This window comes from Aulonocara stuartgranti (genome assembly GCF_965226115.1).
Source record: "Aulonocara stuartgranti genome assembly, chromosome: 10".
NCBI lineage: Eukaryota > Metazoa > Chordata > Actinopteri > Cichliformes > Cichlidae > Aulonocara > Aulonocara stuartgranti.
The window spans coordinates 13,919,751-13,942,588 of NC_138946.1; the positions used below are offsets into that span (position 1 = coordinate 13,919,751).

General features: G+C 39.4%; 2 protein-coding genes across 2 annotated transcripts; one reads left to right on the forward strand and one right to left on the reverse strand.

The window, feature by feature from the left end:
* The first annotated feature begins 3,372 nt into the window (after positions 1 to 3,372).
* Positions 3,373 to 5,889, forward strand: pou4f3 (POU class 4 homeobox 3). The gene is made up of 2 exons (XM_082547751.1): positions 3,373 to 3,600; positions 3,952 to 5,889. Exons 1-2 carry the CDS (start codon positions 3,478 to 3,480, stop codon positions 4,882 to 4,884), a joined length of 1,056 nt encoding a protein of 351 aa, XP_082403877.1. The 5' UTR covers positions 3,373 to 3,477; the 3' UTR covers positions 4,885 to 5,889.
* Positions 5,890 to 16,622: 10,733 nt separating this feature from the next.
* Positions 16,623 to 21,799, reverse strand: LOC309715711 (uncharacterized protein; the record flags this gene model as incomplete). Its single annotated transcript, XM_082549051.1, has 8 exons — positions 16,623 to 17,934; positions 18,157 to 18,261; positions 18,465 to 18,512; positions 18,726 to 18,786; positions 20,424 to 20,521; positions 21,076 to 21,180; positions 21,381 to 21,428; positions 21,662 to 21,799. 8 exons carry the CDS (start codon positions 21,797 to 21,799, stop codon positions 17,758 to 17,760), a joined length of 780 nt encoding a protein of 259 aa, XP_082405177.1. The 3' UTR covers positions 16,623 to 17,757.
* Between the last annotated feature and the right edge of the window lie 1,039 nt (positions 21,800 to 22,838).

Below are 22,838 nucleotides of genomic sequence, written 5' to 3' on the forward strand. Positions count from 1 at the left end.
CAGAAACATGGACAATAATTCACACCGATGAGCTATTTAGAATCATCAGTTAACCTATCTCCACTGCATGTCTTTGGACTGTGGGAGGAAGCCAGAAGAGAACCCAAACAAACAGGGAGGCCCCAGGCAGATTGTGGGGTCGAACTCCCGACCTTCTTCCTGTAATGCAACAGTGCGTGCCACCATGCTAGTCTGGGAAGTGTTATGGGGTTATTTCCAAGTATTTTGAAGTCCATCATGCCATCAACATGATTATTCACAAGTGGAAAATATTCAAGATAGCTGCTAATCTCAGGAGTGGAGGTCCCAGCAAGTTTATCCCAAGGTCAGACTGAAATACACAGAGAAGCTGCAAAAAACACGAGCTACATCTCCGACTCTACTGGCCTCAGTCAGCATGTTAAATAATAAAGTTCATGACAGTACAATTAAGAATAAGACTGAACAAGTGTGGCTTGTTTGGAAGGGTTGCCAGGGGAAAGCCTCTTCTCTCTGAAAAGAAGATGGCAGCATGGCTTAGGTTTGCAAGAAATTGGATCTGAACAAACCACAAGATTTCTGGGGGGAAAAAGTCCTCTGACCAGGGGAAACAAAAGTGGAGTGTGTGCCCATAATGCAAAAAATTAAGCACAACATATTAACAGCATACCAACTGTCTGTGCACTTTGCAGTCACTTCTCTGTATCCCAAAGTATTCTAGAGTAAAATGTGAAGCCATCTGCCCAACAGATAAAGCTTTGCACAACAGCTGAGGAAAAAAAGAAGTGAGATTCTGCAACGGCCCAGTCAAAGTCCAGATGTCAGCTCAACTGTACAGTCATGCATAAACAAACGACAACCCTCAATGAACTGAAGCAGCACTGTAAAATCGAGCGGGCCAAAAAATTCCTCCAAAATAACATGAAAAACTGAAATCATACGGAAAACGATTACTTCAAGTTATTAATTGCAAAAGTAGTTTGATTCTAACAGATAATTAACTGTGCGACCTCAGAGTAAAGTGATTCATTTAAGGAACAGTCAAGTTTGAGAAGCATCCTAAAGAACATTAATTAAAGTAAGATGGGTCAGCGCCCCAGCGTCGCTATGTGATAATGATAATGTGAATAAGTAAATGGGATTTTTTTTCATAAATTTCCAGAACACATGAAAACAACTTTTGCATTTTTATTTTTGTAATATTACACAATGAAGAATAATATTAAAAAGAACATTTGTAAAGGAGATCGAGTTACATAAAAGTAGGGTCAAAGCTGATTTATGGCTTAATAATTAGCCAATAAGACAAGCCGTTATGGTCATGGGCGTCCACTTTGATACGTTCCCAAGCAAATCCCAACGCATCTGAGTGAAGACACCACAGAGCAGCTGCGACATATTAAAATATCACTGAATAATGCATGACCATTTCTTACTTTAGGAAGTCAAGTGAAAACACTCAGAATCTGTTTAGCTTAATGCAAGAACTTCCAGCTCGTCCCAGGGGAAAGGACTTGAAGGGCTTGACAGTTCAACATTCCAGATTTCATTCTGACCTGGTTACTGGGAGGTGAAGGAACAAGCACTGGGAGAATTGACTGTGCTTGTGTATTTAATTATATCATCAAAAGTAAGCTGCTGATTGGTAGCGCGCTTATTTATTTATTGTTTCTTTCCTGAAATTATTCATCACGGTGTGTAATGAAGGCTGTGACAGTATTTAGATCGTCTGGTGGAACTGAGCTCCAGATGTAGCCTGGCCAGATGGATGGGCGGTGCTGATGGCGTGGTGTGGGGACACGTTGGAGAGGTGGTGCTGCAAATATGACAAAGCTCTTTATAAAACACGCCAGGGCATCTTCAAACTATGAAGAGTGCAAAGATGACATAGTACAATGACCACTAAATTATGAATAACCCCAGCAGTGTAACAGCAAGCAGGGGTTTCATGCTTTCTACAGACTAATGCGGAGATTCAGGTTCTTGTATCTGATTTTTATTCTCACGCTGATGAAAAATGATATCTTCTGGTGAGATCTCACGTGTTCACAACTCAGTTTAAATAACACGTTGGGTAACTAAAAGTATCGCACGAGCGATCAGACTCAAAAAAGCCAATCAGGGGTCAATCTCTTTAATGCATTTAAAAGGAAGAAACTTTGAGGGCGTTTCCTTCTGCTGAAAGTGAAAAGTTTCTCAAAGTCTGAGAGGCGTGCTTTGTGACATCACGCTTCAGCCAGAGGCTATGTGGAAAGCCTGTATTCACATACAGTGCGGATAGTCTGTCAATGATGCAGAAGATTATAGTTAAATTTTCGAAACTAAAAAATATTTAGTTTAATATTTTAGAATATACAACAAATTATCGTTCAAAGGACGTATATCTGCGTTTGAATTACGCCAGGAGAAGATCATTAAAGGTATTTCTATGAGTCTGTGTTGAGTTATTTGAACGCAACACTCGCAAATATGAGTTAAGGCCACATGCTCTTCGCAACCAAGTCTGAAAGTCAAAGTTTGCCCGGGTCGAGAAGTCCTTGGCTGTTTTAATCTGTGTAATGTATAAGAACCTGCCAGTGTGGTAATGGATGCCTGCCACGGTGGTGCTAAATTATTCACAGTCTGGGGAACCAGAGAGGCAGCAGGATCGGATAGACTAGGCTGTGTCATCGGGAGCCTCTGCCAACCTGGCTCCTCTTTCGGACCGTCCAGGCCGGCTTCGTGAGTTTTATCCAGGCAGCCACATGAGAAGACCGTGAAACAGCCCGAGGACTGGCGTTTACAGTGGATGGGACAAAGCCAAGGCCGTTGGGTCGACCGGTCAACCAGCAGGCCTTAGATACAGTTTGGAGCACGCAGGACCAAATCCATCCATAAAGTCATCCAAACATATCCATCCACGGTTTAATACACACTCAGTACTACTACTCAAAATGCTGCGCTGTCCTCGGTGCTGAAATGATTGAAACGGTCTTTGTGCTGCATAATAATTGCTACATTGCAGCCTGCTGTAAGCCTTTCACTCTGCTTGTCACCTATGACCTCATCGTTGGCAATGGTGGGGAGCTCGGAGGTATCCTGCATGAACTTAACACTGGATTTATAGAAATAACATAGGCTGTAAATGTCGGTGTGATAATACACATCTATATCTGAGGGGAAAGGAAATTACACGACTCCAAATATCAAGGATGCCGTCGATAAATAGCCTTTTAATTAAAGAATTGTGGGGCTTTTTGGTTTTGCTTATTCTTAGACGCTTGCGCACAGAGTCCACGATTCTGCAACCTGTAAGTTGAGCAGAAGAGAGGGTGGGTGGGAGGAGGGAGACTGAAAGAGGAGGAGGGGAGAGGGAGGAAGCGGGAGAGGGGAATGCCGGGAGGCGCTGCTGATGTTAACTGTTCAGTCTGGTGAAGGAGAGCAAAGGAGCCGTGTAGCTGTCCGTGCCCCAACTTTTATGTCAGGGGCCACACTGCTAGCGAGGTGCTTGCAGGGAGGATGATGATGACCATGAACGGCAAGCAGCACTTCTCCATGCACCCGGCTCTGCACGAGCCCAAGTATCCCGGCCTGCACTCAGGCTCGGAGGGCATGCGCAGAGTCTGTCTGCCCGCCCCACAGGTACGTTCAGGTCAGGGGAGAATGACTGGAGTATACTGGGTGAGAGAAAGGGGAAAATATCACACTGGAAATGTCTGTAAAGTTGATTTGACAGGACTTTGTTCTATCCGCTATCTCTCCCTCTCTCTTCTGTCTGTACCCCCCTCCCCCTCCCAACCCCATCCTCCCCATCTCATCCACATGTCTATTCAAGCAATGCTCTTGCTTTCATATTAATTTTTATGACCTGCGCTTTGAGGAGGGTTCTCTTCTCTCCTCGGCGCTGCTTGCCTTTGGAAAATGTTTTTTAGATCCTGAGAGCTGCCTGACAGAATTCCCCACTGACTCCAGTATGCGCACTCTTGCTTGCAGCTGCAGGGCAATATATTCGGAGGCTTTGATGAGAGCCTGCTGGCACGGGCAGAGGCTCTGGCGGCTGCTGACAGCATTGTCTCTCACGGCAAAAGTCACCCGTTCAAACCAGACGTGACTTACCATACCATGAACAGTGTCCCCTGCACCTCAGCTTCATCTTCTTCCTCTACTACCGTGCCCATCTCCCACGTTCCTTCCACCATCGCCTCTCATCACCACCACCACCTCGGACAGACCCTGGAGGCCGGAGACCTCCTGGACCACCTCTCCACCAGCCTGGCTGTGACCGGGATGGGTGCCCCAGAGCCTCCAGGGATGACCACGCCGGCGCACCACCACCAGCACCCTCATCACCACCTGCAGACTATGGGGCAGCTGCACCAGGCGATGGCCACTATGGCCCACCCTCACTCCCTGTCCGTTCACGGCGGTATGGCTTGTGTCAACGACGTAGAGTCGGATCCCAGGGAGCTGGAAGCCTTCGCCGAGCGGTTCAAACAGAGGAGGATCAAACTCGGGGTGACCCAGGCGGACGTCGGGTCAGCTCTGGCCAACCTCAAGATCCCAGGAGTGGGGTCTTTGAGCCAGAGCACCATCTGCAGGTTCGAGTCCCTCACCTTGTCCCACAACAACATGATCGCGCTCAAGCCGGTTCTCCAGGCCTGGCTGGAGGAAGCCGAGGCTGCCTACCGGGAGAAAAGCAGCAAGCCGGACCTTTTCAACGGGAACGAGAGGAAAAGAAAGCGCACGTCCATCGCCGCGCCGGAGAAGCGCTCTTTGGAAGCGTACTTTGCCATTCAGCCCCGACCCTCCTCGGAAAAAATTGCGGCGATCGCCGAAAAACTGGACCTGAAAAAGAACGTGGTTCGAGTGTGGTTTTGCAACCAGCGGCAAAAACAGAAACGAATGAAATACTCTGCGGTGCACTGAGTTACACAGATCATGAATAAAATAGCCTACTACATTTTTGATCGAGTGATTAATAATAGCCTAAGTAACCTAACTAACAGGGATTTTGCAACGTGTCTCATTTTGGATTGCTCCCAGAAAGACTTTTACTTCATCCCCATTTCGTGTCACGCACTCTTCATTGTTGCACTTTTTCGATTTTGTTATTAATACGGGACTGATAAATGTGTTATAGATCTGTAAGGAGGATGACATTGATGTTGTTTGTCTTGTATCTTGCACACTCTAAATGTGGATTTTTAGGAAATTCACCCTGACAATTTGTCACATTCAGGGATTATTAACTCACTTTTTATAAACCATTACTTGGAGTTCATGGAGGCTGAATTTATGGGCTGTTTAAATGTTAAACTGATGTTATCTGAAGAGACAGACAGAGTCTTCAGGAATTCGAGAAGAAAAGAAAAAATACGATTTTGTAAGATAATTGGTTGAGACCTGAGTTTGTCCTCCACATCACTGGCTCATATACACTGAACTATATGTCGTTTTCACCGCTTTCTTTTTCACCTCTTTTCTTTTTGAAAACTTCAGTGGAATGTGTCCTCAGTGTGTTCACCTTTTTAAATCACTATTTTTTCTCGGTATTTTTCTTTTTTGCGAACTAATCAGCTCTCTTCGTGAACTGTGTGAAGGTAATTTACGCACAAGCAACAGTGACTCTTTCACAAGGTATATGACACTGTGAGTCTGGCTATCTTTAATTATTTAGAAATGAAAATGACACCGTCTTATATATATATGAGGCACAGACGTGTGGCTTTGGCTGCTGCTATATTTTAATATTTTGATGTGAACGTGTTTTGGACCATTACAGGTGAGCTGTATATTTATCATATTGGTGAGATATATCCAGTATACAGGCCTCCATCACCTGATCTAACTATTTATTTTTTCTCACTCTTGATTTCATTTGGAAAAAACATGTGTGAATTTTAAACTTAATAAATTATCAGTTATTTTTTAAAATCCCACTGGGGCGACTTTATTTCTGTGACTTATGAAGCTGCATTCATTTACTCTTGAAGTTACAGCGCGAGAGCCGTTACCGTGACGAACAAATCGCAGGCCGAACCAATGGGCCACAACTTCATTGTAAACAGTTTGTTTTTATGGGACCTCGCCAGACTGTTTTATTTATAAATCCCCAGACCTCTGCTGGAATTAAATATGTATCGTTGTATATGATAGCCGACAAGGACCAAAGAAAGAGACGGGCCTCCGTTTCTACAGCGATGTTCACACCGCAGAGCGCTGACTGTGTACACGCTACTTATGGCCCCTTTCTCTAATTAGCACGGTTTTAATTATGGATGCCCTCATGTCACCGTGCATGGGCTTTGAAATTATTAAGTAATGACGATGCAATATTAATTATATATTGGTATAAAACGAAGTAATGTGGAAGAGTTGGAAGTAGAAGCCTGACTGGGAACTCTGGGAACTCTAGGGAGACATTGGCTGTACCACAGTTTAACGCAGGAAAGATGGGAATGGTTTTTATGATTTTCTTTTCTGTTTATCTAAGTAAGTATTTAATTTTATTTTTTGCTATTTACATATTTTGTGTAGTTTAAAACAAATATTTTAATATTTTGATATAATTATTTGGGGGAAGCGCGGAATAGCCTATCGCACCCAGCGATTATTATTATTATTATTATTATTATTATTGTTGTTGTTGTTGTTGTTGTTGTTGTCATATTTCTATATGGAAAATATCCCAGTGCTTTTAAAAATAGGCCCAACCAGTTTGTTTTAGTTTTAACAATAGTATTATTAAATTAAATTAAAATAAAATACATTTGTTAATAGTTTCGGATCAATTTACAAATACACGGAAACGTTTTGGGGTTTGTTGATGAGAAGTGAATACTCACAGTGTAATTTACGGGGAACAAAAAGAACTTGAGAGAAGACGGTAAAATAAAATGCAAATTCTCGCCCAGTTGATTTTTGACCTGTAAACGTTAATTTCATTTAATTAAGTGTTATTTTATTGGCCTGTAAGAAAACATTTCACTTTAATTGTTATTAAAAATACTCCATTAGCGTGAAACTCTTTTCAAGACCAGAGCCAAATTTCTCTCTAACGGCCGGCACGTTTGTGGCATAAAAATGAAGATAAAACAAGAGCTTGGCGGTGTGAATAATTCATTTTTGGAATACCTGCATTGATATCATAACGTCGTCCCTATGCGGTAAGTTGAGCTGAAGGCTTGTGCGTTAGCGACATGTGGCGACTGAGGGCACCTCAATTATTCAGCAGCAGCTGAAAGGTATATTGCGTTTTCTCGTGCAATAACAGAGACGTGATCAGGGGCAAATTCATGCGTCATCTGCAAGGCTATATATATATGTGTGTGTGTGTGTGTGTGTGTGTGTGTGTGTGTGTGTGTGTGTGTGTGTGTGTGTGTGTGTGTGTGTGTGTGTGTGTGTAAACTCACAGCTAAAATAGTGACGGGTGAAGGACTTGAGACTAGTAATAATAATAATAATGATGATGATGATAACAGTGGTAAAAAGAAACAGGGCTAACACTGCGATAAAGGGAGCAGAGCTCTGTGAAGATATAGTGAAGATGTTTTCATGCTGGGATGACTATTTTCAGAGGTGGCTGTACTTAAGTAAAATTTTCAGGTTTTTGTACTTTACCTGTGTATTTATTTTTGTGACAGCTCTTTACTTTTACTCACTACATTTCTAAACAAATATATGTCCTTTCTACTGCTTACATATTCAAAACAGGCTCGTTACTTTGGTTTAACACATTTGAGTGGAGTTATTAGTTCACCTCACTGTGGGTCTTCAAACATCAAACTGATCTGAGTCTAAACAGTAACACATAGACAGGCAGTCCCGTTTGTGTGTTAGTTACCACGGAATGAAAGGTGCAAGGCCGTGTGCGTGTGCCATAGTTAAAGGGGTTAAAGGTTGTTTTCGTTTTGTTTTTTGGCACCGGAAGAACTGAAAGTGTACATAAGTTGCATTATCGTGATACTTCAGCATCTTCAGCACTTCAGCCCTAGGAAGAGGAGCCAGCATAAACATACAAACATTTTTTAAGCGGCAGGTCATTTCAAATCCAACGTTTCCATCAGCTTAACAAACATTAGTAGTTTGTCTCACAGTGTGTTGCTAGCTAAAAGTCCAGCTGCTGTATTTTACAGGGAGGGAAAAGAAAAAGAGCTAACTTCACTCAGAGATGGAGAAAGATAAGAAAGACAGGACAGGAGAGGAAGAGAGGTTAGGTTCAAAGGTAAGGCTGCACATTTAAAGCGTACATTAAGTCCTCATGATTTTAAATCCGATGTATGTTTTTATGTTATGTTTTTTCATATTGTGAAACGTGCTGTAAAACAAATTGAGGCAGACTGGATGGAAATCCGCTGCAGGTTAGTGCAGGGTAAACAGGTTAGTTTGCTGTACTGTGATGAATTTAAAGTAAAGAACAGCGTGAGACTGGTGCACAGCTGCTGTGGGTTAATGCTCAGAGAAACGTTACTCTAAGTGCCTCAGAGATGAGTTTGAAGTTGATGATTAGATTCATTGACTGAATTCCACCTTCATACCAACTGTATACTGTCTAATATAAAGACAGCATATAGTACAGTTTACTGTCAGTGTAGAGGATGGAACTCAGCCAGGGCAATTCATGAAACATCTGTATGACATCTGGTTGAATATATATATATATATATATATATATATATATATATATATAAAAAATTGTTTTTATTGTTTGTTTGCCTAAGCCTAGGCTGCTGCCCTGGCGACCCGGCCTCGGATAAAGCGGATGAGGATGGATGGATTGTTTGTTTGTATTGTTTAAGTGAATATATTTACGAGAATCCAAATTTAGACTCATATAAAGTTTGTAATTCCATCTACTAATATAAATTAATTATTACATTAATATAATATAAATAGGTTCAGTTAGCTTTGCACAAAAACAGGTGGTAGAAACTTCAACTTTTACCTGAGTACTTTTCTAACATTAGTATATGTACTTCTACTTAAGTACAAACTGTCTGACTATTTTTGACAGAATGAAGATGAAAGCTCTGTTTAATTGCTCAAGAATAGGTGCACATATATGTACCCCCTCTCTCTTTGTCTCTCAGTTTGCTTTAAAATACGCACTCTCACAGGGTGGCTGTCATCCGTGGGAGCACACTAAGGGAATGTGAAGGGAGGGTAAAGCCAAGACACCCCAAACTCAATAATTCATCCCATGCCAGTAGCAACAAATGAGAATGTGACCAGAGCGAGGGAAGACAGCTACCTCTGGGCTCTCTATTAGTCACCTTCTATTATCATCAGAAGCCAAACCGCTGCTACACACACACACACACAGAAATATACACACACCTGTGTGCAGCACAGACCTGGATACACATGCTCACAGGCACACAATGAGATTGTGTTACTCTCTAGAAACTTGAAGCCAAGATGATGGATGAATGTCTTTTAAAGGTACAGCAGGTGATGCTCTCTGCAGTTTCTGTCGCTTTTTCCATGGTTGGATCCACATTCTTTCTGTTTCGCTAATGCTACATTCTTTCAAATAACTCATTGCATTAGTGCAGTTCTGAAGTCCTTTTGTAATTAATTGTTTATTTACAGGGTAAGAAAAATCTACAGATTTTATAGTATAATATACTAAAGTCCATTTTTTGTTATAAAGCAAATTAAAGTATTTGCATTTCTGCAGTACTGTGCAAAGGTTTTTTGGCACTTCAGATTTAGATTCTTATTCATTCCATTAGGGACACAACTGACAGTCATGTATCATTGCAGTATTTTTAGCAACAACAATAAGAGTCCTGCAACAGATGTAATGTCCTCCACAGAGACCTTATCTCAACATTATGGAGTCAGTCTGAAATCACATAAAGAGACAAGACACTGAAGTGATGTAAATCCACAGACACATGGCAGTCATGTTGTGTGTGTGTGTTTACTGTACTTCATATAAAAGTAATAGATAAATAAACAGAAAATAAATCATTAATAATGGGGATAATCTTTTAATTCCACTGCCTGATGTGAGAGTGCTGCCTTTATTTTCTCTTTTTTGAGAATGTTTTGTACTGCTGGTCAGGCAGTTTGTGAGAATGGCTGACAGGTTTCCAAAATAACGGAATAATAATATTAATGGAGACAAAGTTATAGAGGGTAGGCTGAAACTAAAATGAACTTGCTTATAGCACTTCCTGTAATTATAGTAGTCTCTTGTTCCAAAGGAACTCAAATCAGTAATTTGACTTTAAAATACAAATATTCTGAAGCACCAGCAAACTGTCATTGCTTCCACAGAGAAAATTAGAAATGTAGGATAGAAAGAAATTTAGACTCTAACACCCTGTGCTTGAGGCCAATCGTATGCAGATACGATTCAGTTGTGGAAACATGTCTGAATAGTCTGTGTAGAAATGGCAACACTGGAGGCTGCAGGCGAGAGATCCTTCCTGCCTGATGACAGATGAGAAGCAATTAAAAAAAAAAAAAGAAATAGCAAAAATTAAAAAACATTTCTAGCAATTTCATTTCTTTCACAGAAGAGCACATTCATGTTCCAGCTCCAAAAATAGAAATAGAAATGTAGGGGTGTATATTAGAGGCACTCACAGAAACTCACTTATATGCACTTGCTAAATTCATTCAGCGGGTCTGAAGAACAGTATTATATACCCCATTCATTATTCAAATCCTCTCCATTATCAAAGTGCCCAGAGAAATAAAACTAACCCAGTCAGAAATAATTCACTGTGGCGTGATTTTTTTTTCCTCTACAAAGCACTTAGCTGGTCAGAAGATGAGCTACACACAAACCCAGATTAGAGTGTGAGAACGCATAATCACAATAAGGTCTTCTGAACATAATCAAACTCCATAACTCCACTCACATGTGGCTGTAGTGTGGCAAGACAAAGGAAAGGAAACGGGAGAAAAGGACTTGTGGGAGGCATAAGTTAAGAAACAGACTAAGGAAAGAGAAGATGGAGGAACAAAAGACAGAACATACTCAGAGAAAATGAAATTAGGATAAAATGAACGGTAAGAGGAAAATAAGGTAAAAAGAAAAAAATGGAATCAGCAGAGAGAGTAAAGGAAGGTTGGCAATGTGCAAATGAAAAAGGAATGTAAAGAGAAATAATGTAAAGCGAAAGTGAGGAAGAGCAAGAGTGAAAAGTCAGGAACGAGCAAAAATATGAGAGAAGGAAGGAAAAAATCCCTAATGGCTGACATGTCTGTTACCCTGACTGTCTGGATTTAGTTCTTTTCATTTCAAGGTTGATCACGTCAAGGTAAGCGCGTCCCTGCTGGCCACGGACAGTTTGACACTAAACACCTGTGACAGCAGGAGCACCAAGAGGGTCCACTATGAACAGGAGGACGGGAGGCGGGGCATGAGGAGCGTATACCAGCCAGCAGAGTACTGTAAATGCAAAAATAAAGCTAGGGGGAAGCTATAGTATGTGACTGACCTAGAGCTATAAAAAAGAAGAAATGAGTAGAAGCATGCACTACATTATCTATTTATTTGATTAATGATGCAGCTAATTAATATTCCTCAGATGTACAACCTCTCAAATGCTGCAAAAGTGTATTTTAAAGTTGATAACTGTGAAACCAAAATGAATCATTTGCAGTGTATGAATGATAATCATGCCACAATTAAAGTATACATGCCATAGATAGATAGAGAAGTGAAAAGCAGCTCAGAGTTGACATGCTCCATCATCCACATATTGTGTATTAACAGAGGGCACATGGGAAACTAACAATGGCAGTGCCACTGCCGATGTACTGTCTTCTCTCTGTTTCTCACCACAGGGCTGTGCCTTTGAAGACAGACATGAAAACTGAGCCAGGCCACTGCGGGGCCCCTGAAGGAGGTCCCCTAGCAGATGCAGCCACCCGCCCTCCCCCTGTCTGCTCCCACCGGCCCCAGGCCCTGAAGACAGCCCCGAGGCTAATCGACCAGGAACACAATAAAGAAGCAGCAGAGGCAGGCAGTGCTGAGCATGTATGTCTGTGTGTGTACAGATGAAGGGGAAGAACATAAAACGACATCCATCAAGCCCCTCTAAAGACAAGTAATGATCCAGAATCAGCATGGTTGTCGCACACTTAAAGAGTTTTATGTTTACACGAGCCTGGTCAATGAACAAAGAAGTCCTATTGTTCGCTATGAAGCAGAGAGGATTCTTTGAATGACAGCACGGTATCTCCTACATCCCATCAGATCTGCCAGGAAAAAAGCCGGTTTGTATCGTAGCAGAATAACAGGTTATGTTGCCTTAGGCTAAATCAAGCTTATTTGCATGCCTGCAATGATTCCCACATGGAGTTTTTAATTTGTAGTCCTGATAATGTTTTCTTTAACCCAAACTAATAATAGTCAATAGGCTTAAAAATCGTATTTTATTCTTTGATGACGATATAATAGCAGTATCACAGATTGCTTAAAAATATGGATTTTCCAATATTTCCGAACCTTTTTTATTGTGATTTTTTTACAGTATGAAATATTGTAATAAAGATTTATGTAAAGCTTCTACAGAAACATGATAAATCTGGAGAGAGAGTAAGTAAATAGATAAGCCATTAATAAAGATGAATAGTCTTAAGACTAATAACCAGAGTTGGTTAGAAAAAGGCAATATATTGGAAAAAAAGAGAGAAATATCTAGACATTTAATTCATTTTTCCAATTTAAGGCATTTTTCATGAGATAATATGAAATAAAAAATAAACTTAAAAAACAAACCATACAACTAATGGCCACATACAAGCCTCAGCTCTGTGGCTACATATGTTTTAAGTTTATTTGGTTAGTTTGTTTGTAGTATCCAAATCTAACATAAAATATAGAACACATTACACAATGATTGTTGAAGGGAATTAATGCAAATGAAATCAAACACATTCAAAAATATTTTTAAAGCTTGCTCTAACATATATACACACATGTTTACAAAAAATAGCCCTAATATTAAACAATGTATACATGGATTTTTAAAGACAATTATATACCTCATAAAGCAAATCCTGGTTATTTAATACTTACGAATCAACACCTCTTGAATGTGGATCTGTTGTTTACAGTGGATAAAATATACTAATTTCCTACTCAAGTTCTGCATCTCACATGGATTTGAAACTTTACCTTTTGGTCCAGGGGCAGTCTCCATATAAAAAAATCCACTACTTTACAAAAACATTTAACATAAAAGAGAATAAATCACCAACAGAATTGTCCAGAATGCAGTGGAGTGAATTTAGCCTTTTCTTACTTTACATAAATACTTAAACTGGGCTCCTCTTGACCTGCAAAAACATGAAATAATATTTAAATAATATAATGCTTTCAAAATTTAGTAATTTTAAGTATATAATAGTAAGAGATAAAAAAAAAAAGTCAACTTCTGACCCCAACATACTGTGTCGCATTAAAATGGTAAAATACTGTAGAAAGGATTGCATTCTTGGCAGCATTTTCTGTTTCTAGTAAAATACTAAAATACACCCATAATGTTTTTTTTCTTGTTTTTTGCTTTATAATGGAAAGCAGTAATTTAACTGGTTTCTCACAGCACTTTGTCAAACATTTTTTGTTATTTATGTAACACTGCGATTGCTGGACTTGTGCTTATGCGTCTTGTACTTAATCAAAAATGATATTTATTCCACTAAAGGTTAGTTGGGTTAGTTTATATCTTATAAGAAAGTTATCACGCAGTGTATTGCCTCTGTTTATTCTCTTTACACAATGTTAAATGAATATTAGAGCTGATCTGTCCTTCAAGAAAAAATGGGTTACACATAGTTTTGGGAATATTTCAACAGTTCTATAAAAAGAACTGGAAAAGAAGAGTCTCTTTATAATTAAGTAATGAGGGAGCCATGGTTCAGTAGCGCACATACACACAGCTGAAAGCCACAAAGAGACCCAACCACCACCAACGGCAAGCCTCCCCATAGCTCTCACATTGCATCAAGTCACTGAGTGATGGGTAATTGTGTAAGGCAAGAGGGAAAAGAGTGGTGAAACGTGTTTCTTTCAGAGAGGGTACCAGCATTTGCACAAATGTATTTCTGGGGTGCCCCGATTAGTTGAGTGCATTCTACTAAAAAAAGAGGGTTCTTTAGAAGTTCTGTGGGCTGAATGATTTACAGAATCATTAATATTTGAGCAATCATTTGAACTTCTAAACGCTTCTGCAACGCTTCTTCAAGACCCATCACGGCTAGTGCACACAAATAAATGACATGTAGACTCATTATAGTTCCTCCTATTAAAAAAGTAAATAATTAAAAAATGTAGTTTCACATTTTAAAGTGCAGTTGAAAGTTGTCTTGGTCTTATTTTGAATTAACACCTCTAGACTTTTTAGGTACACTGCTGTGACTGTGAGTTCGGCAGCTTCAACCAGCTGCTTTGGGAGGGGCAGCCAATCAGAAGAAAGTCTGCTTAAAGGGAGCCATTTCAGACAGTGGATGACCTCAGGGTCTGCACCATGTTCTGGTGTGAGGGAATCCTGCAAAGTTACTCTGATAGAGAACAAGAATTAGACCATAACCAAGAACTGCTGAAAATGAAATTAATATGTTCCCTTAAAAGGACAGAATGAGAAACGATGGCATGCCAAAAGTTCAGCATTATGAAAATACAACCAGAAGCCATCAGAAAATGGGTACACTGTGGTCATCAGAAGGATAGACATGATCAGCAACAGTACTAAGGCTTTTACAGTTTAATGATGCTCAGTAGGTACAAAGGAACCCAAAGTGTGCCAAGAAGATATCAATTATCATTGTGCCATCACCACCACCACCACTAGCTTAGACTGTTGATACAATGTAGGATGGGTCCATGCTTTTATGTTATTTATGTCAAATTCCGAACCTGCCTGTGTGAATGTTGTAGCAGAAATAAAGTCATCAGACCACACAACATTTTTGAAACTTTCCAGTCTCTAACTTTGGTGGCACTGTGTGACTTGTAGCCTCAGTTTCCTTTCCTTAGGTGCCAGCAGTGCGACCTGGTGTGGTCTGCTGCTTGTCGATCGTCAGGGAACAGCACCCCAACACAGGAAGCCTGGATTGGCCTTCTGCTAAAAAAAATTGTTAACATCTGATCCTATTGATCTTACCCAGTAGGCAGTGCAAAGCTGATGAAGCCTGAGAAGTGAGGGGGCATGCCCAGCTGTAACTACCTCAAAGGCTAGACGTCTTCACTGCCTCCACTGATAATGTCTTGGTTAGATCATGTTTAATAAATTAGTTTATATTTAAGTGAACTTCTTGTCTGAACTCCCTTCCTGTCACCTATTTTAAGCCTTGGGGACTGCACATTGCCAGACTATAATATTGCACCTGTCCCAGTTGACATAAAGACAAACCCAGTAAAAGAACAGAATGCTGTTTAAAATACGGCCTTTAATGTAAAATCAACCAGGGAAGAAAAAAAATGACAAGAGGAAAGAAAAAAACCAGTGACACTATCACGCTTTCAGCCTGTCCTTCAACTCACTGATATGCTTGCTGTCCTCTTAACCATTACTTGAATCTCTGCTTAAAGGCAGTATAATCACAGCGTGCTTAAATGGCAACTAGATCTTCTCAACATACTCTCTTTTCACACATCTTCTGAAATTATATCTCTTCTCACCCATAGAGACATCCAATCACATTATTAATATCTAATCACCAAATATCCAGCCACACCTCAACATCCTCTCTCTATCCATCTGACCTTTCCACATACATGATTTAATATAGGATTTAAGCTTAAATTGCAAACTCACGTCATTGCATTTCTTCCATATTTGTTATATTGGTTAAACTTAAATGTACTTATTTTTTAAAATATTTGATTATATTCTGGTAAGTATTAAGCATCATTTACTATCAGCAAAAATCACATATAAATTATGCTCAGTTTGCCATTTTTATTTATTTATTTATGTTTACTTTTGCTGCTGTGTGATGTCATGGTTATCTCAAGTACACAGCTCTGACTGCCAGTATTGCACTTCCACCCACCTGCAGTTCAAACCTTCTTTTAGGGATGGGCAGCCAATCAGAAGAATGTTGGCTTAAAGGGAGTACAGATATGAACTGAAAATGAAGGCTTGAACAAAGTATATAAAACAACCCCCCCAAAAACTGTGTGTATGAATGTTAATAGTTAACAGTCAAGAAAACATTTGTGCTTATAAGATGAGCCCTTACTTTAGTGAGAGTTTCATTGTATTGTTCAAAGATATGTTTAGAATGTCATGATAGACAGGATTTCCAGTACAAGGATGGATTGCCACGACCACAGCAGACACCAGCATAAACATCATCATCTCATAAACAATTTCAAGAAACTGGCCTTGAAGACCTTGTTTCTGTTGTGTTGCTCAGCTTGTAAGCTGTTGCGATGTCTTGGCTGAGAGCAGATTATTTGTATTTGCTTTGCCCATACCTTCATCACATTCACCAGTTACAAAAAAATCCAAATGCAGACAGTAAGATGAAATGTGTAATTAATTTGTGATCAATGAATAGAATCAATGTTTCTCCAAAGAACAACCTATAGACAGTAGAGAAAAAAAGTGGTACTTTCAGAAGAAAGTTGATAACAGAATCCACAAAGTAGTAAACATGTTTTCAAGCAGAAGCCCTTAAAGTGGTTGTTTTGCTCAGTTGGCAGGTTGTTGTGAGATGTTGGTTCAGATCAGATTACTTATACTTGCTTTGCCTACGTCTTTGGCATGTTTGTCGGTTACAAATGCAATCTGAGGTGACTGTGAGATAAGGCTTATGATGAAGTTGCGGTCAATAAGCAGAAAAGGAACTGTTTCTCTAAAATGAACGTATATGTTTGTTTGCATTACATTTCCCCCCTCATTATCATGTTGAATAAACCACTTTGAGATTACTTGAGCTTTACTTGAGTCATTCTGCGCTCCAGATGGGTTAATTGCTTTAATCGTGTTAATTGTGATGATGGATTGATATGCGTTAACATTGACAGCCCTAATTTATTCATGTCTTACTTGAATCAATGTATCAGTTTACACAATTGTGACCTCTCTATGATATTCAAAACTTGTATTGCATTACCTTCTGGGCAATTCTTCCCAGACATTTTTACAGTTAGTTTGAGAGGTATATGGCTCAGGTTAGCATTTCTACAACTGTAAACCAGTTTGTACTGGCAAATATAGGCTATAAATTTCACCAATTATGGAATTCTACAACTTTGGACTGTTTGTGCTATCAAAGCGACCCATACTTCAAAAATAACCAATTTTCTACCCACCATATGTCACAAACCTGTCAAAATAGAACACAAAACTGTCAAAGTTACCCAGTATTAGATCTCTAAATAAGTTTCACTTTAATAGGTATTAGAATTGACCTAAGTATGTGGGTAATAAACAATTTGAATAGATGATTAAACTGCTCAACGTTTTAATGACAATATATCCATTCATCTCTTTAGCTTAAGGGTCATGGGGGGCTGGAGCCTATCCCAGCTGCCATAGGGCAAGAGGCAGGGTACATCTTGGACAGGTCATTTGTCTAAAAGGATGATAAAGGCATAAAAAAGAAAAGAAAATACTAATAGCTTACTAAACTATACTATAAGCTAAAACAAATGTCCAGTTTCACAACCATTGTTCTTTTTGTTGTATTCCAAAAAGGAATTTGTATTTCTGGCCAGAATTGAATCGGAAACTTATGCTTGGCAAACAAATGGGCTAACCCGTACACTTTATGAATTATGAAAAACATTCAAGTGATCACATATCAGACAGTTCAAATATCTCTCTAACATGGTATTTTCTTGAAACAAAAGTAAAAGTCTGAAAAAGACTTGTCTGTGGAATCCATTTCAAATGGATTATACCTCCTTATAATACATTTGTTGAGGTTTCCCAGCAAATCAGGTAGTGGCTGTTCTTTTTCTGACGGCCGTACTTTCTTTAGTACTTCTTTGCAGTCCATCTGAAAGACAGGAATCTGTGTTCAGTATATATGCTCAGTTTTGCAGATGTATTTGTCTACCTAAAGTGAGATTAGCACATTGTCTCTAAATATTTACAACACAGACTGACGCTTTTCTTTCCAAACTCCTTAGACTATGATGACCTGGATGACTGAGAACCTTCACAGACTACACAGATTTGTTGTTCTTAAGTTAGAGATGTGTCAAAATAGATAACTTACATCTGATTTCTTAATGAATATTTCCAGGTTTCTCACAATTTCTTTCTCGTTGTCATTTTTGGCATGCTTTTGTAGGATGTCATTCACTTTGCAGAAGAAGTTATTCTGTACGGAACACAAGGACGGATTTATAAGCTTTTAAAAACACATGCATTTACAATTATATAAGTTGGCTAGTGTTTTTTCTGCAGTTTGTAAAAAAAAAAAAAAAAAAGACAACTCAAACTTCCAATCAGCAGAACAATTCAAGAAAACTGAATGAATTAAAAGGAACATTGTTTCAAAGACATGAAAAAATGTCTCCTCACCCCACATCCATTGTCAGCCAGGTCAGACACATCCTTCACAAAGAACCTCTGTAAGATCCAAGAAAAAATTACTTTGTCAGGTAACACTTTTAACATATTGAATCAGATAAGGCACCAAAAAATTTAATAGAAAAAATATTTGTAACTGAACATTGCAAACACTTTTTAAAGGTTTTAACAAGTTAGGGCACCAAAAAAATGTTACAACAATTTCAAGCTAAGTGTCACTCAAACAATTTTGCTTATACGATGAACCCTTACCTCATTCAGATCTCTGTTGTATTTCTCAGTCAGGTCAATGATATGGTTTAGGTTGTCGTTACTGACAGGATTTGCAGCATATGGATTGATCAGCATGGCCACAGCAGACACCAGCATAAACATCATCATCTCATAAACAATTTCAAGAAACTGGCCTTGAAGACCTTGTTTCTGTTGTGTTGCTCAGCTTGTAAGCTGTTGCGATGTCTTGGCTGAGAGCAGATTATTTGTATTTGCTTTGCCCATACCTTCATCACATTCACCAGTTACAAAAAAATCCAAATGCAGACAGTAAGATGAAATGTGTAATTAATTTGTGATCAATGAATAGAATCAATGTTTCTCCAAAGAACAACCTATAGACAGTAGAGAAAAAAAGTGGTACTTTCAGAAGAAAGTTGATAACAGACACGTAATCCACAAAGTAGTAATATACTACGCAGACCATGTCTTCAAGCAGAAGCCCTTAAAGTGGTTGTTTTGCTCAGTTGGCAGGTTGTTGTGAGATGTTGGTTCAGATCAGATTACTTATACTTGCTTTGCCTACGTCTTTGGCATGTTTGTCGGTTACAAATGCAATCTGAGGTGACTGTGAGATAAGGCTTATGATGAAGTTGCGGTCAATAAGCAGAAAAGGAACTGTTTCTCTAAAATGAACGTATATGTTTGTTTGCATTACATTTCCCCCCTCATTATCATGTTGAATAAACCACTTTGAGATTACTTGAGCTTTACTTGAGTCATTCTGCGCTCCAGATGGGTTAATTGCTTTAATCGTGTTAATTGTGATGATGGATTGATATGCGTTAACATTGACAGCCCTAATTTATTCATGTCTTACTTGAATCAATGTATCAGTTTACACAATTGTGACCTCTCTATGATATTCAAAACTTGTATTGCATTACCTTCTGGGCAATTCTTCCCAGACATTTTTACAGTTAGTTTGAGAGGTATATGGCTCAGGTTAGCATTTCTACAACTGTAAACCAGTTTGTACTGGCAAATATAGGCTATAAATTTCACCAATTATGGAATTCTACAACTTTGGACTGTTTGTGCTATCAAAGCGACCCATACTTCAAAAATAACCAATTTTCTACCCACCATATGTCACAAACCTGTCAAAATAGAACACAAAACTGTCAAAGTTACCCAGTATTAGATCTCTAAATAAGTTTCACTTTAATAGGTATTAGAATTGACCTAAGTATGTGGGTAATAAACAATTTGAATAGATGATTAAACTGCTCAACGTTTTAATGACAATATATCCATTCATCTCTTTAGCTTAAGGGTCATGGGGGGCTGGAGCCTATCCCAGCTGCCATAGGGCAAGAGGCAGGGTACATCTTGGACAGGTCATTTGTCTAAAAGGATGATAAAGGCATAAAAAAGAAAAGAAAATACTAATAGCTTACTAAACTATACTATAAGCTAAAACAAATGTCCAGTTTCACAACCATTGTTCTTTTTGTTGTATTCCAAAAAGGAATTTGTATTTCTGGCCAGAATTGAATCGGAAACTTATGCTTGGCAAACAAATGGGCTAACCCGTACACTTTATGAATTATGAAAAACATTCAAGTGATCACATATCAGACAGTTCAAATATCTCTCTAACATGGTATTTTCTTGAAACAAAAGTAAAAGTCTGAAAAAGACTTGTCTGTGGAATCCATTTCAAATGGATTATACCTCCTTATAATACATTTGTTGAGGTTTCCCAGCAAATCAGGTAGTGGCTGTTCTTTGTCTGACGGCCCTACTTTCTTTAGTACTTCTTTGCAGTCCATCTGAAAGACAGGAATCTGTGTTCAGTATATATGCTCAGTTTTGCAGATGTATTTGTCTACCTAAAGTGAGATTAGCACATTGTCTCTAAATATTTACAACACAGACTGACGCTTTTCTTTCCAAACTCCTTATGGTAAAATGGTAAATGGCCTGTATTTATATAGCGCCTTACTAGTCCCTAAGGACCCCAAAGCGCTTTACATATCCAGTCATCCACCCATTCACACACACATTCACACACTGGTGATGGCAAGCTACATTGTAGCCACAGCCACCCTGGGGCGCACTGACAGAGGCGAGGCTGCCGGACACTGGCGCCACCGGGCCCTCTGACCACCACCAGTAGGCAACGGGTGAAGTGTCTTGCCCAAGGACACAACGACCAAGACTGTCCAAGCCGGGGCTCGAACCGGCAACCTTCCGATTACAAGGCGAACTCCCAACTCTTGAGCCACGATCCTTAGACTATGATGACCTGGATGACTGAGAACCTTCACAGACTACACAGATTTGTTGTTCTTAAGTTGGAGATGTGTCAAAATAGATAACTTACATCTGATTCCTTAATGAATATTTCCAGGTTTCTCACAATGTCTTTCTCGTTGTTATTTTTGGCATGCTTTTGTAGGATGTCATGCACTTTGCAGAAGAAGTTATTCTGTATGGAACACAAGGACAGATTTATAAGCTTTTAAAAACACATGCATTTACAATTATACAAGTTGGCTAATGTTTTTTCTGCAGTTTGTCAAAATAAATAAATAACCAACTCAAACTGCCAATCAGCAGAACAATTCAAGAAAACTGAATGAATTAAAAGGAACATTGTTTCAAAGACATGAAAAAACGTCTCCTCACTCCACATCCATTGTCAGCCAGGTAAGACACATCCTCCACAAAGAACCTCTGTAAGATCCAAGAAAAAATTACTTTGTCAGCTAACACTTTTAACATATTGAATCGTTTGTCTAGATAAGGCACCAAAAAATTTAATAGAATTTAATAGAAAAAAAGTATTTGTAACTGAACATTGCAAACATTTTTTAAAGGTTTTAACAAGTTAGGGCACCAAAAAAATGTTACAAAAATTTCAAGCTAAGTGTCACTCAAACAATTGTGCTTATGCGATGAACCCTTACCTCATTAGGGTTATCTCTGTTGTATTTCTTAATCAGGTCAATGATACGGTTTAGGTTGTCGTTACTGACAGGATTTGCAGCATATGGATTGATCAGCATGGCCACAGCAGACATCAGCACAAACATCATCATCTCCATACTTGTTGTTCGTTGGCTGAAAAGCAGAAGTCCTTGAAGTTGTTGTGAAGTGCTGGCTGAGAGCAGGTTATTTATACCTGCTCTGTCTACGCCTTCATCACATTTGCCAGTTACAAAAAACCAAAAAACAGTCTGCAGCTCCTTGGCGATAAGATCCATGATTAGTTTGTGGTCAATGAGCAGAAACGAAACTATTTTTCTCAGAATAACCAATAGACTTGGTTGCATTACAGAAAAGATGAAAAAAAAAAAATGGTACTTTCAAAAGAAACTTCATTACAGACTGTGATCCACGCAAAGTGATACTGCTGAGAAAAATGGGGGAAGACTCAAACAATCTTAACTTTGATTTGAGGTGTGATTTTAAATCTGGCCAAAGGGGGGAGTCCGGTGACGTAGGCTGTCAAGATGGCAGCTTGAATGGGGAAGCTCCGTCGCAGTGGCAGCTAATTTGCGTTAGACTTAGAACATTGCGCTACACAACACTTACAAAATATCACCCCAGGGCTGTGGGAAGCTTGAAGACTCTTTGTGAAAGCTCATAATGCAGAGTCACTAACAAAAACTTACGCTTCAACGGCAAGAAGGCGCTAGCAAGGAAACCTCGGCGAAAGCTAATGATGTGCGCCCGCCCTCACCTTCAATGTCGGATACTATCCAGGCTGCTACAACTGAACAAATGGCCAAGGACATTGCAAGTCCATTGCAACCGAGACACAAGAGAGCAAACTCAATTCTATCCAAATTGCTACGAGGGCAGTGGAGGCTAAGCTAGAGGATATGGCTACTCGAATAAGCAACGCTGAGTCTCACCTGGATTTCCTTGAGGATGCTAGCAGAGTGCTAAAGGAAAATCCTCCTGCTACTAGTGACGAGGTAAACGCTCTACGACAGAAATTAGATGATCTTGAAAACAGAGGATAGAGAAAAATGCTGCACTTTGCTGGCTTTCCCGAGGGCTGTGAGGGTTCGGACGCTCTGACACTCGTGCACAACACAATTCCACAACTCCTTACAACTTCCTGGGCGGGCTGGAGAT